The sequence below is a fragment of the Danio rerio genome, chromosome 7 (assembly GCF_052040795.2).
Source record: "Danio rerio strain M-AB ecotype USA chromosome 7, GRCz13ab, whole genome shotgun sequence".
In the NCBI taxonomy this organism is placed as follows: Eukaryota; Metazoa; Chordata; class Actinopteri; order Cypriniformes; family Danionidae; genus Danio; species Danio rerio.
In genome coordinates, this window is record NC_141027.1 from 27,778,172 (window position 1) to 27,795,640 (window position 17,469).

A 17,469-nucleotide genomic window follows, 5' to 3' on the forward strand; every position below is an offset into this window, starting at 1 on the left:
AAATAAGTTAGGCGGATTATTCCTCTGTGGCGAACCCTGATTAATAAAGGGACTAAGAAGAAAATAAAATAAATGAATAAATAAATAAGTTAATAAAATGCAGCTGTTCATTATTATTTCATGTTGGCTCAGATTAATTATATTAACTGATAGAACTTTTAGTATTAGTATAATAATGTAAAAAACAACAGCATTACCTAGGATCAGTAGGTGATTTAGTTAACTATGTTAGTTAATGTGAACTAATGATTAAACACTTCTAATATTAAGAAATGGAACCGTATTGTAAAACAGTAACAATTTACACTCTTTGTTAACTATATAACCCATCACAGGTCTTAAAACTACAGCAATAAAACAAGATAAACCAACACCACCACAGATCTGCAATTAGAATGACAGCTTTTACAGCAAAGCAAACATTCCTCCATCTCTTTGTCAAAGATTTCTGAATATCGTGAAGCTCTGTACTTGAGCCAGCCGGTGAAGTCAGTGGCCTCAGTGTGATTCAACACCTCTGCTTGCCAGCGCTGGCGGCCGGTGAAACAGCAGCACGGTGACTCAGAGTCAACTCCATTTGAGAAATTACAAGGGCCATCAGCAGACTTAAAATAAGCCTCGGACATGCTGAGCCAGCAGCCACCGCAGATCTCAATCGCTTCCCTTATCGGACAGCATTTGCGTCGCTGGCTGGAATAATGAAGACTGGGCAGAGGCGACGGCATCTAATTTATTTCCGATGGATAAGGAGGTACGCAAGATATAATTAGAGACATGACTGCAGATGCAAATGATACTCTAACCTGAATCGGTCTATGATATACTTCATATTATTGTTTTTTTTTGTCTACTGTCTTGTCCAAGGGCACAATGGCCTCATATACACTGCAGATAAATTTGGCTGTCGCTTCACCTTTTAAGGCTTAATACTCTTCTGTGCACACAATTAAGAAATTTACAGGAGTAATGACCCCATTCAACGACCAAAATAGCTCCTGAAAAAAATGCACAGTGATCACTGCATTTACAGAGAAATTATACGCAGTGTGTAGGAAACTGAACTGATCAACTAACAAATTTTATCACACATCTAAAATGTGTGGCAGCATGGTGGCTCAGTGGTTAGCACTGTCGCCTCCCAGCAAGAAGGTCACTGGTTTGAGTACCAGTTGCGCCAGTTGGCATTTCTGTGTGGAGTTTGCATGTTGGACCTCTGAATTAGAGACTAAGCAGAACGAAAATGAATGACTGAATGATCAAAAATGCGTCTTAGTTCTGAATGTAACTAGCTGCGTACAGTGAACGAGGTATGAGCATTGCCAGATCTAGAAAAATACAGTTTTAACGAAAATATTGCACATCTGCCTACCTTAAGATCAAATTTTAAACAAAATCTATATACATGGTTTCTATAGGTTTCATCAAGTCAAATTTAAGACTATTTTAAGACCTTTTAAAGACTATAATGAATGAAATTTCAAACTTACACAAGGCTAAACCCTAAGGATTTTTTTTTAAAACTTAAAAAAAACATTAAAAAACAAATGTTATGAAAAAAACTATGTTATTAAGTAAACAGAGTTCATAAATAAATGTTTCGTAAAACTTTTATTAAAATATATTGTTAGTGATTGGATGAGTGTTGGGCCAATTGAGTAAAGCTTTACACGGACTTGGCTTTACATGGAAAATTAAGACCCGTTTCAAATGATTTAAGACCTACAAGACAATATTTCAGTGGATTTAAGACTCTAAGGCCTAAAATTTGGTTTTGAATATAAGCATACAACATCCTATAAAAGTGGACTTGGCAGTACTGCAAAGGAAAGTCAAAACATCAACATACACAATGCACCACTCATCCGTGGCTTAGCTCAAATTGCAGAACATAATAAGGGTTTGGAAACTTGTCCAAAATGGTGAATACAAAAACACTAGACGCTTCAAATTGTCTATGGTTGCAAAAGTGTCAAATATGTAGTTTTAACTATGCAAGTTCTGTGTAGCACACCATACGAACTGAACAATAATGTGCATAATGTACTGCCATTTTTAAATGTGGTTGTCATTCCTGAAACTTACAGTGTAGAGTAATGATAAACCATTAATGGCCATTTTGAGATTTGAAGTTTGATCATTTTGGTATCGGTTTACACCAGGTAAAGTTTCTTCATGAATAATGACACATGAGATCATAAAAGTACCTGTATCACTTCCAGTAACATGCTCATTGTGGATCTGCTGAAAGCCTGGGATCGGCTGGGTGGTAAGATACCAAACTGCATGAAGGACGTCTGTGGCATGGACACGGTTGTGATCTGAAGTGAGAGAACAGATAAAACAACATGTTAAATCTTCGCTGGAATCCTTTCTAAATGTTTCACATGACGCAAATCTGTACTGTGGTCCAGTTTAAAAGCAATTCTAACCCAGTTTTCAAGTTTAACTTTAACAAGATTTGTTTTAATTCTCACAGGGGATATCACGATAGCCATTCTCCAGAGCGCAAAAGTACGTCATGAATTCCCTCACAGGGATTTTGAAGATTTCAAACAGACCCGTGTCCTGGAACAAAGTGTACGCCACCTGAGAGAAAGCAACAAACAGAACTTCATTAGGAGAAGACAAGCAGTGAGCCATTGAGTCCCTGCAGATTCGTGTTTATTGGCACGCAGAACTGAGAAAGACCACTAGCATTACATGCAGCTAAATCTGTGAAATGCCAGTCACATCAGATCAGACAATAAAAGTGGGTAATCGCTCAGATTTAACTAAATGGGCATGGTTTTAATTAGCTAAAAGAGAACCATGTTTGCCACAAAAGAGATGTAAAAACTCTTAATTGCATTGTTTAGTTTTTTTATTGAAGTTGATTTACAAATCTCAGCTTAAAGGGACAGTTCACACAGAAATCAACATTTGCTGTTCATTTGTGACTTTTCTCATCAGTAGAACAAAACAGATTTTTTTAGCTGAAATCCTGGTCCTTAGTGCTTCACACTGTGCAGCAATCAAATCAGATGTTATAACCATCATGATGCAAAACAATAATGGAATTTTATTTATGTATTTCTACTCTTGACTCCTGATGCTAAACTGAGGTATTGTGAAGTTAAACAACCACTCTGAGCAAGAAACTGAACTAGAGCCCTGCACGGACCTTAAATCTAAGCCTTAGCCCGGCCCTGGCCCGAGACGCCTGGCTGTAGCCCTGCCCTTGTCCAACAGCTTATCAAATTTTTTGCCAAGAGTCTGACCTGAAGCCCGTGTTTTATTTCGCCAGACAGCTTATACAGTTACAGCCATTAAAATAGACTAGATTTGTATTTAATAGAAAGTTGATGTTTTTTCGTTTTGTTAATTTTTTCAGAATAATTTAGAGAAATGTTTGTTTTTTAAATGTAACTTTTAGTTTTTTTAAGTGACATTGATATCTCAGCAGAATGTGGGCAGAGGCATCACTGGCACTACCAGACTGCATGCATTAGATCTCATAAAACAATTTTTTTCCCAAGGCGGCCTGAAGCCTGATATGTTTGCTAGCAATGACGTGAAAATTGGCTCAAAACCCGGCCCTACGGTGAAAGAAACGTCAGGCCCCGATGGGATCAGGCTCAAATGCAGGGCTCTAAATTATTTACAACATTATTACATTTAATCCACAACCTCAGAAAAACTAGGATTTTAAGGGGGGTTCTTTAAAGTAAACTGATTTTCTTAGATCGTTCATTTCTGGCACAAACAAACAGATTTGCTAGTTTGTTTGGGAAAACACTTAGTTTCAATTATATTAATAAAGCATTAATCAATTATTTTAATAAAAAAATTCTTTCTAGCCTCTGGCACAGCTCTGCACAAGAAGTTTGGCCAGAGGAGAAATGGTCATGCCCATCTGAGCCTGGCTTCTCTCAAGGTTTTTTTTCTTTCACTTTCGTCAATTGGTGCCGTTTGAACTTTCAGCAGTGAAAATTAAACCACTCTGAACCGAACAAAACTAAACTTCAACTCTGAAAACTGGACTGAAACCGTTTCAATTTACTAGAACTTCTATGCTAAGCTGCTTTGATACAATCTACATTGTAAATAAAAATGAATTTAATTGAATAAAGCAGGAAATAAAAAAATAAATAAAAAAAAACACATTTAGCTGAATGCTTGGATCTAGCATGAGCTTATCACCAGCTTATCAGTTACTCGGTTGGAGTTTGAACTTTTTCCTCAGCTCCATCAATGTTGGAATAATTGAATTGCTAAAAAAAAAAAAAAAAAGAAACAAAAGAAAACCCAGAATACGATCATGTCAAGAACACTGAAACTCTTGAGACATTTCATTCAGTCTCATTTTACCAATTAAAAAAAGATATGCTTTTGAACTGGATGTGACTCTTGGCCATTTGCCTTAGCCTATGAATAACAGGTAATAAAGTGGAACATAACGTTCAGTTTCTTGCACAGAGCAGTGGTTTTACTTCATAAGCCCTCAGTGTATTGTCAGAGCTAATTTAATTTCCTGAAATACTTTTTTTTTACTTTCATACTGTCCATCACTATAAACTCGCATTATTTGAACCACCCACGATTACCATTTCATGTAAAATATCTTCTTTAATGCACTTTTGAAGAAAAACACGTCACCTACATCTTGGATGGCCTGAGGGTGACTAAATCAATTGCAAGTTATAATTTTGGCCTGCATTTTAATTCATATCAACAGGATCTTTGCACTAACATAGCTGAGTATCCTGCCAGTCTTCCCTCCCGTCAAATCCATCAGCTCAAAGATCTGGAAGTTCCAGGTGTTGATCTTTTCCATGAGCTCTTCGTGCTCCACCAGCATGAGATCCAGCCTGAACTCCTCGTCTCCCTGCCAGAGATTAATCACAGTCAGAAGGTACAAGGTCTCACAAGAATCTTAGCTGAGCTTTTTTCGGAGAAAGTCACGCTTGGAGTCTTTTCCAGGGATAACATTGAAAACATTCTGCTAAGTCAGCTAAATTTACGCTGTCCTCGTGCGCTCTTACTGTAGACCCCTTTGGACAAAACAATAAACTGAGCGTTTGCAGTGAGAGATCCACTCAAGAGCCACAGCTATAAATCCAGCAACCACATAATAATGCAAAAGCATGGGAATGCAAATAAGCACTCTGCCTCTAAACTCTGCTCGGCTTGTTCAACAGCTGGCCACTTTAACAACTGCCAGATTGGCCAATAAAAGAAGCCGAGGATTCAAGACAAGGGCATTTCAGGTTACGTGCGAGAAAAGCTCTTCTCTTGCGAGGCGAAACAGCACTTCATAAATTAAAATTACTCATTTGCAAGCAACAATGGATGGTGATTTCAGTTCCTGAGGCAGTGTTTTATACATTAAAATAATGAAACCAAGTGGGGATAAAGCATGTGTATGTGCTCTACCTCAGGATCCAGTGAGGATTGCTCCGTACTGGAGGTCTGTTCCTCTTCCTCAGGCTGGCTATTTACTTTTTCCCCTGCTGTGTCTGAAGTCCTCTCCTCTTGAGACTCGGCCTCTAAACTCTCCTCTCGGATCAGGTTTTCTCCTCCGTACTCTGCTCCATCAGCTAAGGAAGGGAGTAAAAGCAACATTTTGAGTGAAGGACTCTTTGAGCGACTCTACTGAAATCCTGTTTGTCATAGAGCTTATGAACTTTACCTGAGCGTGTTCTCTGCATCTCATTGGCTGTTGTGTGATGGCCTTCGACCACCTCCACACTGGGCACACCTTTCAGCATCTGTCGGCCACAACTACAAAAACCAAACACAATTATTTACTTCTCACACTAGCCAAAATGATCTTGTCCCATGAAATGAAAAGGGCTTGAGGAGTAACAGTCAATGTGCAGATTACAGGGGGTTTGACCACCGTAATTAAGACTGAAAAGACGTTACAACAAGATGTCTTGGTAGTCTGCTCTTTAAATAGTGAAAAATGGTTTGAACTTTATTATCTTAAATAATAATAACAACAATGAAAATAATAAGTTAATATAAATTTGATCGCACCTATAATAGTTCATACCATTATCAATGCATGATCGCACACAGAATATTGAGTCAGTGGTCTGAATCCAGCAGATTTAGCCTACTGATAGACTCTGTAGGTGTTTAAAAGACATGTTATTTTGCAACTAGTTGTTTGTATCTGCATATAGTCTAAAAGTAAATTAAAGTTAGACTTATAGTGTGCACAAATAGTACAACAGGGCTCCACGAATGCTATTCTTGCGTGCTCATGTTTATTGTTTAAATTTTTATTTGTATATGTCATACTTATATACTGTTTTGTATTTAGTCTTTTCTGGCTTTATGTATGAACTAGGGACTATGCTGCAATTTTGAGGTAAACATACAGCTGCAGAGACAGACGATGCTGCTACATCTGAAATTTTTCATAGTACTCCATAGTCCCCTTCTTAATTTATTTGCTTTATTTATTTGTATTTAATTTAGTTTGTTTTATGTACAATTTGTTTTTACAACACATTTATTCTTTCATTTACAATACTTTGCAATACTTATAAATGTATTTCTTTAAATCAGAGTAAATATTTTTTACATATGTATTATGGGTTAAATATGTTAGTTAGAAAAAATTTATACACTTAAATATTAAAATTGTATTTTTTGTGCTTTCTTCTCATAGTTTTTACACCGGTGGGCCCACTTTTTTAAAATCTTACCTAGGGCCCCTCAACCCTATGGGCCGGCACTATTTCTAGGTCAGAATTTAATCAAACATTGAAAACCTAAATAGGTTTAATTAATAATTGAGTTGTAACTGAATAAAAAAGTTGAACACTCAAGTTATTACAAACCTTTAGGAGTTTCTTTCTTCTCTTAAACACAAAAGAAGATATTTTGAAGAAATCTAAAAACCTGTAACCATTGACTTTCATAGTACGACAAATAAATACTTTGTAAGTGAGTGGTTAGAGGTTTAGAGTATTATTCAAAATATCTTCTTTTGTGTTCAATGGCAAAAAACAAAGCTCAAACAGGTTTGCAACAAGTGAAGGAAGAGTAAATGATGGCATTTATTTATTTTTGTTTATTTATTTATTTATTTATTTAATCATTCATTAATTTTCTTTTCGGCTTAGTCCCTTTATTAATCAGGGGTCGCCACAGTGGAATGAACTGCCAACTTATGCAGCATATGTTTTACACAGCGAATGACCTTACAGCTGCAATCCATCACCAGCAAACACCCATACACTCTCATTAACACAAATACACTACGAACAATTTAGCTTACCCAATTCACCTACAGCGCATGTCTTTGGACGTGTCGGGGAAACCGGAGGAAACTCACACGAACACGAGGAAAACATGCAAACTCGACACAGAAATTACAACTGACCCAGCCGAGGCTCGAACCAGCAACCTTCTTGCTGTGAGGCGACAGCAATACCCACTGCGCCAACTATTTATTTTTTAATATTTAAAATTACTGAAATAGTCACCCCACCTAAAAGTCCATGTATAATTAATGTACTGTTACAGTACCTGGTGCACAAGGGGGTTGAGGCAGAAGTTCGATACTGCTGCTGAAAATCTGGCGAACTCATTGTGTAGCCCAGGGGTTTGTGCAGGTTGACGCTGGGCTTGGTGAGGAAGTCAGCGGTGTCGGGGAACTCAACCGGTGAGCGAGTGACCAGAGACGAGCCAGGACCAGCAGGGGGACTGTGACTCGGGGAGGTGACGGGACTGAGGCTGGGAGAGGCACCTACACACATGGAAATCAAAATCGATTAAGTTATTCAAATATAATTGTTATAAAATGTAAATCATGCATAAAACAACTGGATACATCCTTACTAAGATTCATTTCTGAATGAAAATAATTTTGATATGCTTGTCACCGTTAATTCAAAATGCAGTGCTTGCAGAGAAGCAGCAAAAGGTATGATCATGTACTGTTAAAGTAATAAAACACATCAAAAACTGTACTGCATGGCATGAACTTAATTATTTATTTGTCTGCCAGATTAAATGATTTTGCAATTAGGCTACACGAAGGCTATTTTTGCATGCTCATGTTCACGGTTAAATTTTTTATTTGTATGTCATACTTACACACTTTATTTTTAAATTAGTCTTCTCTGGCTTTATTTATGTACTGGGGACTATGCTGAAAACTTACAATGTACCTACAGCTGCAGAGACAGACGATGCTGCTAAATCTGAAATTTTTCATAGTATATATTTTTTTTAGTTTTCACTGATATGGTGCACTGGTTGTGTTTAGTTTATATTGCACAACAACATGGAAGCACAATAAACATTCAAGCACAATAAATGTTTTCTTTCATCAAAATGGTTCATATACTTTAAGATTCTGTGTCTTATTAAATCTGTTCCCTTCATTTATTTTTTAGTTTATTAACATTTGATTTAGTTTGTTTTATGTACAATTTGTTGTTACAACACACTTGTACTTTCATTACCAAAACATTACAATACTTGTAAACTTCTTTGTTTCAATCTGAGTAAATATTTTTTACATATGTATTAAAGATTAAATATGTTACAGTTAATAAAAATGTATACACTTAAATATATAAAAAAAAGAAAATTGTGCTTTCTTCTTACAGTTTTTACACCAGAGGGCCCACTTTTTTTTATCCTGCCAAGGGCCCCTCAACCCTATGGGCCGGCACTGATTCTAAGTCAGAATTTAATCAAACATTGTAAACATTGAATATAATTTTGATATATCCTTATCACCGTTAATTCAAAATGCAATTGCAGAGAAATGTTAAAGGTCTGCACATGTACTGTAAAGTAATAAAAGACTTCAAAAAGAAATTTTGGCATAAACTTAAATGTTTCTTTAACTGCCTGATTACAGGATTTTAAAATAAGCCAGCTGTATTGGTAAAAATGGGTTAGGTTAGGCATGAAACGATAATTGGTTTTAAGATTTACTGCAGTTTTGAAAAGTCAAGATTTTAAAACCGTTAAAAACGGTTACCTTCCTGTTATACCGTTCCTAAGGTATTTGTAAGTTTTGTTTTATTTTCAACATGTTTTTACGATTATTTAATTGAGTTTTTTAGAGCAGCAGTAGAAAAGATCCCTCCACAAACTACTGGTCAGTCCATGATTCAGGATACATCTGAAAAACAAATCCCTTATAAACCACATCCAGCATGCTGTAGAGCTGAACAGAGGACTTTATACCAAGCTTACTCTATATCCAAAGAAAAGAAAGATATCCAAAGATGCCTTTTCAAGTTGTAGGGGTAGTGCATATGCATGAAATACAACACATTTAATAAACAAATAATTAAATCTGATTAACCTTTGTTCCAGCTACAAATGTTTCTTGCACCTGAATGCTTTTAACTCACTTAAAATGTTTACACAGTAACAAGCTTTAAATGCTCAAGTGAAAACTCTATTATAGCTAAACTTTGCTATTAATTCACAAACCACACGTGTTCTGAACTTTGGTGTTTGTTCAAGTATTTGACCATATTTTTCATATTTAACCTCACATATCCTGTAATGCGTCTATTGCAGAATCACACATATTGTGGGCCTTTTACTATCCCTACACTGTGAATGACAGTGAAGAGATGGTCGCAAGACAGGTCACACGCTTAAGTGCTTCCAATTTCATTAATACAATGCACATTCATTAATTAGTATGATTAAGGTTATACACATTTTTCCATAAAAAATGTAAATATATACAAACATTTTTCTCTTCTCTTTTTTCTTTTATCATCCGACATTACTGTTTGTCAATTACAATTTTTAAAGTGGAGAGTAGCAGTAATGCCACCTCCACAGTTCTGACATGTAAATGGGTCTAAGTAATCTCTCAACCTTTACAAAATGTGCTTTGAAAGGAAGGTTACAGTATTTGACTCTTGATGGGTGCTGACCTGGTCTTCTGGATAAAGTGTGGCCATAGGAGAGGGTGACGGAGGACGATCTCTGTTTAGGAATAGTCAGCAAGTTGCTGTTAGGCCCATTAGAAACAAAACTGTTGGGTAAAAACACAATGCACAAATAAATATCAAACATTGTCTAATGCTAATTCACAACACATTTTCTCGACTTCAGGTTAACACATTCACTGTTAATCAGATTATTTTTGCTGTATTTAAGTTAAAATATATTTGCAAGGGACATGCAATCTACATGAGCCAAGTTGTAAGTAAGGCAAGACAGAATCTGTTAAATTATTTGTAAAAAATTGGCAAATTTATGCAGAATGGGTTTGAGAGTATAGGAACTAAACACTTAATAAATTAAATAAAAAAATAAGATAGTAACTTTTAAGTTACAATGCAGATTCAATTAGAACTACTTGTTTGGTAAACAAAGCTAAATAATATTTAATTATAATATCGATAATATTTCTACTAAACAAAAAAAATAATTTACATATTCTGTTGTACATAAATCCTCTAAATATCAGCATATTATTCAAGAATATAACTAAATTAAAATAAAAAAGAATATATATATATATATATATATATATATATATATATACACACACACACACACACACACACACACACACACACACACACACATTTACATAAATAAATAGACTGAATGAAGGCCTCAGAAATCTCAGAAAAAAAGTTTTTCATATGTGCTTATAAGAAGCTGCAAACAGATGACGTATAAACACTGCCACCTTGAGGACAAATTGCAAAATTTCAGATTATATACATGGTCCTATTACCCTGCCTTATCTATCACAGTATTGTCACACTAGGTGTCAAATGCCAGTGCACAGATACAAATGCACTGCTGTTTCCAAGGGTGTAGTAGGTGTGACAGGTCTGACCTGCTGAGCTCAGAGTGCGATCTCTTTCCATTGGTGCGTTCCCAGCGTGAAGAGGCCGGGTCCAGAGGAGGCAGAGATGAAGAGGCTGAACTGCGCCTCAGCTGAGGGGTCGGGAGACTGTTCCTGCTGCTTAGACCCTGCAAATGCACATTTAGGAAATACTGCATAAGCTGGCGCCACTTAACAGAAACTCAATATTTAGCAATCATTACTCCAGTCTTCAGTGACACAAGATCTTACTGAAATCATTCTAATATGCAGATTTGGAGCTCAAGAAATTATTCTTATGAGCATCCGTGTTTAAAAAATGCTTAATTTATTATTGAAACTGAAACATTTCTTAGAAAATTTGCTGAGGAAAAAAAAAAATTATTTCAAACAAATATTTGAAATGGGAAACATGAGTAGCATAATAAATAAAAGAATGTCATAAAAAAAGTCACTTTTAACGAATTAACAGTGTTCTTTTCCTTTCTGAATAAAAAGTACAAAATATTTTGCTGGGGGTGACACGAGTAACTTTTAAAATATAAGTAATAATATTTGAGTTACTTTTCTTGAAACTGTAATGCAAGTCACTTATTAGTTTAATTAATTCGCATTAAAAAATAAATTGCTGTATAAAAATTAAAGTAATCACCAATAATTATACAGTCAATGAGAGAATGTGTTTATTAGTTTAAACGCATCGAAGAAAAGGAAAAGGGGATTGTCTCAATGGAAAGGGATTTTACTTAAGACAAATAGTGCAAAAGTAGCAAACTCATTGCTTTAAACTTCCAATAATCTGTATATAAGGCAAGTATAGCTCTGGGGTCAGGTTTTTTTTTAAAGGTAAATGATGGTGTAGGTTATGCAGTGCATTGTTAATTGCAGAGCTCCTCTATTTAAAAAAAAGAGAAAGAAAAAAAAAGTTCTGAAAGAAATCAAGCCTCAGCCAGGTAATAAAAAGTAACGCAAAAGTAATGCAACTATTTACTTTTTTGGGGAGAACAACGATAATGTAATGCATTACTTTCTAAAGTAACTTTTTTCAACACTGTTTATTGGTACCAGTCAATATTGTACACTGTGGCCCATATTTGATATTTAATAGTGCTAATTCTAATGTAATCTTCTATTTTTAAATTCTTACTTATCTTTCTATTTTAAGTAAAATAACATTGTACCAGTACGTAAACATGATAAAGACTATCCATTTTTAGTACATTATGATGTGATGCTTTGGTTCACTTGAACATTTCATATTATTTTACTTTTTAGTATTAAAATTGCACTTTACTTTGACAAAATAGTAAAGAATTCTATTATTGACATACACCTTTTTAAGTCAATAATTTGTTATTAAAACACCAGCTTACAAAAGTTGGCCATATTTATAAAAAAAAAAAAAAAAAAAAGCAAACAGAACCTGTTTTTTTCATTAAATTCTTAAAATATAACTCAGGCCAGTAGCCAGCCTGATGAAAGGGGTGGTTCTTTTTTCTTAAAATATGGACCTTTTTGCAGTTATTACTTACATTTTCTATTTAATTATGAGGTTTAAATTCTTTTTAAGCACTATTTTTTGCTGAATTAACTTGTCGAATGGCCATAAACCACACTGTTTGATGTACCAAAAACATTTCCAAAAGATATAGAAGAAAAAAATATGAGAATAACACTTATTTTTAAAATACAAATGTATACATCATATATCTGTTAAAGTTTTAAACAAAAAACTAGCCTATTGTCATTTATTAGGCAAACACAAACTAGCCAGCACATTCAACTTTCCTCAGTCACGCTGAAGCAACAGCAAAAAGAGGATTCCGCTTGGTCTTAAAGCCTTCTTTGATGGTTATTATTACAATTTATAATGGCATAGCAGTCAAAATAGGACAAATGAGTATGGGATATATTCTGGACCTTTGTCAGTGAGGGGTGGGTCTTTCGAACTACCCAAACCCCTCCTGGCTGTGGGCCTGTAACTTATAATGTGATCAGCAGTTTGAGAGTGTGGTTCACGGCACTGCTGCTGCTCACCTACCTTGACTGGCTTTCTCTCTCCTCTCTCTGAGGGGTCATCCATCTCAGCGCAGGGGTAGAAGCCAGGGAATGGGGTGAAGGGGTTGACCCGTGGCCGACAGGAGCCAGAGAAGGCCCCCATGAGGCTGCTGACGCTGCGCAGCGAGGAGAGGGCATGCGGCGAGAGAGACGGGTCCATCAGCAGCTCCGACACCAGGTTCCTGGCCTCGTTGATCACAGACAGATCCACGCCGTTCCCACTCACAGCACCCTACAGTAAAATTCACAACATCCATAGAATAAAAAATATCATGCTTATAAACAATTGTTTATGGGACATATACTGCCTCCTTGTGGTAATTTAGAGGTACAGCAGGATATCAAAAATTCATGCATTTGGAAGACGCTTTTACCCAAAGCAATATACACAATTAATTAATGCTAGAGCTGCACAATTCAATTAAAAATAATACATTGTGATTCTTTTAAAGTTCTGAATAGACAATTAAATTATTTCATTTAAAAAAAAATGCATCGCTGTTTAATTGAGCTTATTTTCACTGACCGGTTTGAAATATAACTTTTTCTTTAATCAGTCTGAACAAATTAAAGACTCAAATACTTGAAAGTTTCTGTATAACTTCACTATTTTAATCACTACAGCAGACATCAGTGCCAGTTTCTTGACTAGGACAAAAAAAAGAGAGAACATTTCTCCCATCATCCTTTCTCCAGTGGCCTCTCACTACTGGCTCCCGGGAAAACAGAGAATTGATTTTAAATTTTTAAGTTATGTATTTAAAGCTACACATGGACTTGCCCATAGCCTATATTTCCAAATTTTTAAGTTTGTATTCTCTCCAAAGATCCCTTAGGTCTTCTGCTTAGCTTCTGTTAATTGTTCTTAAATCCTGCTTAAAACAAAAGGAGACGATATTGATAGAAATGAGTTTTTAGGACTTTTTTGACTATACAGATTTTTACATATATTTTCAGTTTTCAAATTTATTGTAGAATATATTGTCTTGTCTCTTAAATTGTTTATTATTGTTGCCATGTTTGTGAAGCACTTTGGTAAAACATTCTACAACATTTCAAGGTGCTATATAAAGTTGACCAGTGTTTCTATCTGAGCTAAAAACTTCAAACCCAAACAAACAGTTCTTGTGAGATCATTTGATTTATTTATTTATTTATTTTTTGTAAAAAAAAAATAAATAAATAAAAAAGGATAATGTGTTTGCTTGAAAAGGTTGTGACTGTGGTATATTTTAGAATAGACAACTAAACATTTATTAAATGTAAAAAAATAATAATAATAATTGCTGTTTGATTGAGGTTATTTTGCATTGATCTATTTAAAAGTATAATTCACTATTCTATTTGCAGACTTCAGTGTTTCTATCTGAACTATAAAATTTAATGCCAGATTAACAGTTTTTACTAGATCATTAGTAAAAACGCTTAAAAAGATTGTGATTACGGTATAGTTTAGAATAGACAACTAAACAATTATTTCATTGTAAAAAATGAATTGCTGTTTAATTAACATTATTTTGCATTGACCTATTAAAAATAATTAATGTTTTTAAAAATCAGCCTGAACTAACTATTTAACGACTCAAATGCCTCAATTGTTTCTGTGTAATTTCAGTATTTTAAATCGCAGACATCAGTGTTTTTATAAACTATATATAAACTATAAACTTTAATGGCAGATTAACAGTATTTACTAGATCATTTTACTTTTTTGTAAAAAAACAAATAAATAAATAAGGATAATGTTTGTGCTTGAAAAGACTTAAGATTTATTTCACATTTGATTACTGAAATTCTGTAACCTGCAGCTACTTTTAGAGAAAAGCAAAACGAACACAAAAGAAAAAACTTGTGTTACAAATCATGTGCCAGCATCAAAGGCCACAACAGGCAGGAGTTTCAAATCCTGGTCGCAGGATGGTAGTGATGTGTTTATTTCTCTTTTTTCTCTCTTTATTTATGTGTGACTTTGTATTATGCTCCTACATTTTTGCTGGGTGCTCCATACTTTCTAAATTGGCATTACCATTCCAAATATATATATATGGAGCCTTTTTTACAGCATGATGGTTTACTGCCTGAGCTACAGAAACTCCATCCTTCTGCTCCATACTTGCACCAATAAAAGTGACTGTACCAAAGCATGACTCACTGGTGGAGCCGTCCATTTGATAAATCCAGCCAAGCAGCAGAGACAGTTTTTGATGATATCCACTCAGCGGAAAAAAGGAGCCGTTCATAATAACATTACAGGAAGAACTCTGGGTATCTATAAACTCAGCTAGTTTTAATCCATCTTCAGCCTCGTGCGTACATGCTGAGCTCATTTTATTGATTGTATTTAATTCAGACCTTCATCATTTTTTTGAAGAAGGGGCGGGCGGTTGCTTCTGATGAAAGTAATAAAGTAGAGTGGCGGCACTGCGTGCATGTGTGTGTGTGGTAAAAGTGCACAGCGAGCACTTCCTCCAGGCTTTGACGTCATTTGGCAAGCTTTATGTGAGCCAGGATGAGGGTTATCCACTGGCAGGGCAGCCGCAATAATGAGCGGCGGGCAGATGGAGGGGCTACAGGCCTCAGCATGAGACTGTACACGCGACAAACAGTCCTCAGATGGAGGATATGATGCTCATTCAGACAGAAAGATTATTCAGAATTGAATAATTTCTACAGTAGATGTAAATAAAATCAAACTACATTTTTTACAATTTTTGTATTATTTAGATGCTAATAATTGTGAAAAGCGCTATACAAGTAAACTTGAACTGAATTAAATGATAATCTAAGTAAATAATACTGAAACATTTATAATAAAATAACACGAATAACTGTAAACAAACATTTATATATATATATATATATATATATAAATACATATTTATAAATATATATATTTATATATAAAATAATATATATATATATAAAATAATATATATATATATATAAAATAATATATATATATATATATATATATATATATATATATATATATACATATATATATATATATATATATATATATATATATATACATATATACATATATATATATATATATATATATATATATATATACATATATACATATATATATATATATATATATATATATATATATATATATATATATATATATATATATATATATATATACATACATATATATATATATATATATATATATATATATATATATATATATATATATATATATATATATATAAATAATTTTATTTATTTAGATGTAAGTAAATATTTTATATAACCATATAAAGTAATAGGTGCAAATATATGAATATATGTTTATTAATATACCTCATATTTATAACCAGACTATCTGCCATGGTTATCAATTTTCAAAATGAATACCAAAGATATTTATTAAATTAAGCAATTTCTTTTTCACTGATTACAAACTGATCACAAAGACTCCTGAATACTGAAATAAAATGATAATATAAATGCATAAATGCAGACAGATATGTGAAGAGAGTTAGCATAAACTGTGCAGATGAAAAACTCTATAATATAAAGAGCTAAAGAGGAGTAGCACTGACCTGATATTGCGGCTTGTACCATTGTTTCAGGTCCCAGTCCCACAGGATCATCTAAAGGACACAAAACAAAGACTTTTTAAAGCACATTTCATTCACAGCTGCCACCCTGCACAAAACCTATGGAAAGTTAAGACAAAGAAGTTATTTTTACATTGCTAAAGTTCCTATAACCATTTTAAAATAAACACTTTTCTGAGTATTGGTTTGCATTACCGTTTGATGTGGGTTGAATTTTTTTGTCAACACCTGAGCAACTCTTATTGAGAGCTGAAAGCTGCTAAACGAAAACCTTCTCTTGGCTCTTGCAGAAAAAAAAGTAAAACCACTCTAACCACAATGAGACGTCAACAATAGCGCTCACAGATCTTATCTAGCCAAACTACGTCATTTGACTGCATTTCCACGTTATCTGCCTCTGAGGCTCCATCCAACAGAAGCCAAGTCCCACAACGCTATCACCTAGATAGCACACAAAGTCTGTTTTCTGCTAACATGAAAAAGCAAAGTATTTTTGCTGGAAATCAAGTTGTCTACATATTAAACAAAAGTGAATGAAGGGCTTGCAAACTAAAACTTGTTCTTTGAAAACGTAACTAATCAACTGCAAAAGCAAAACGGGGCCAAAGTTCCAAGAAAACTTGCACAAGCTCAGAATCAACAACAAAAACAACAACAAAAAGTCTAAATAAGGTCAAACTTTATTTTAAGATAAAATAAACCGCTTTAATAATAATAAACCTATTTAAGCTCAATAAACTTATAATTAGCTGCTTATTAAATGTTATTAAGGTAGGTATTAGTAGGAATAGGGAAGATCATGCAGAATAAATTCTAACAAACAGTCAATATCTTAATAATAGGCGGTTAATAGCAACTAGTTAATAGTGATAACTGGTCCTAAAATTAAAGTGTTACCCTAAACATTACATTCAAATGCACAAACTTTGAAGCAAATTTAGAAGTTTAGAAATGGAAGAAGAAAAAAAAACACCACCATACACAATACTAGCTGTCTAAGTATTCAATGCATATTCAATT

The 17,469-nt window shown here is 34.2% G+C and overlaps 1 protein-coding gene across 3 annotated transcripts in view; it reads right to left on the reverse strand.

Annotated features, from left to right (window-relative positions):
- The window catches only part of pde3b (phosphodiesterase 3B), a 96,216-nt gene that overhangs the window by 8,473 nt on the left and 70,274 nt on the right, over positions 1 to 17,469 (reverse strand). For 2 of the 3 annotated variants that reach the window (XM_087261155.1, XM_087261157.1), the window contains 10 exons: positions 16,432 to 16,482; positions 12,858 to 13,106; positions 10,829 to 10,965; positions 9,909 to 10,009; positions 7,522 to 7,741; positions 5,669 to 5,760; positions 5,413 to 5,576; positions 4,730 to 4,864; positions 2,475 to 2,586; positions 2,205 to 2,318 (listed from right to left, as the gene is read on the reverse strand). In XM_087261155.1, coding sequence (XP_087117281.1) covers positions 2,205 to 2,318; positions 2,475 to 2,586; positions 4,730 to 4,864; positions 5,413 to 5,576; positions 5,669 to 5,760; positions 7,522 to 7,741; positions 9,909 to 10,009; positions 10,829 to 10,965; positions 12,858 to 13,106; positions 16,432 to 16,482 — 1,375 coding nt within the window. Of the gene's footprint in view, positions 1 to 2,204; positions 2,319 to 2,474; positions 2,587 to 4,729; positions 4,865 to 5,412; positions 5,577 to 5,668; positions 5,761 to 7,521; positions 7,742 to 9,908; positions 10,010 to 10,828; positions 10,966 to 12,857; positions 13,107 to 16,431; positions 16,483 to 16,644; positions 16,985 to 17,469 lie in introns of those variants that run through there. The other variant, XM_087261156.1, reaches the window with a different exon arrangement.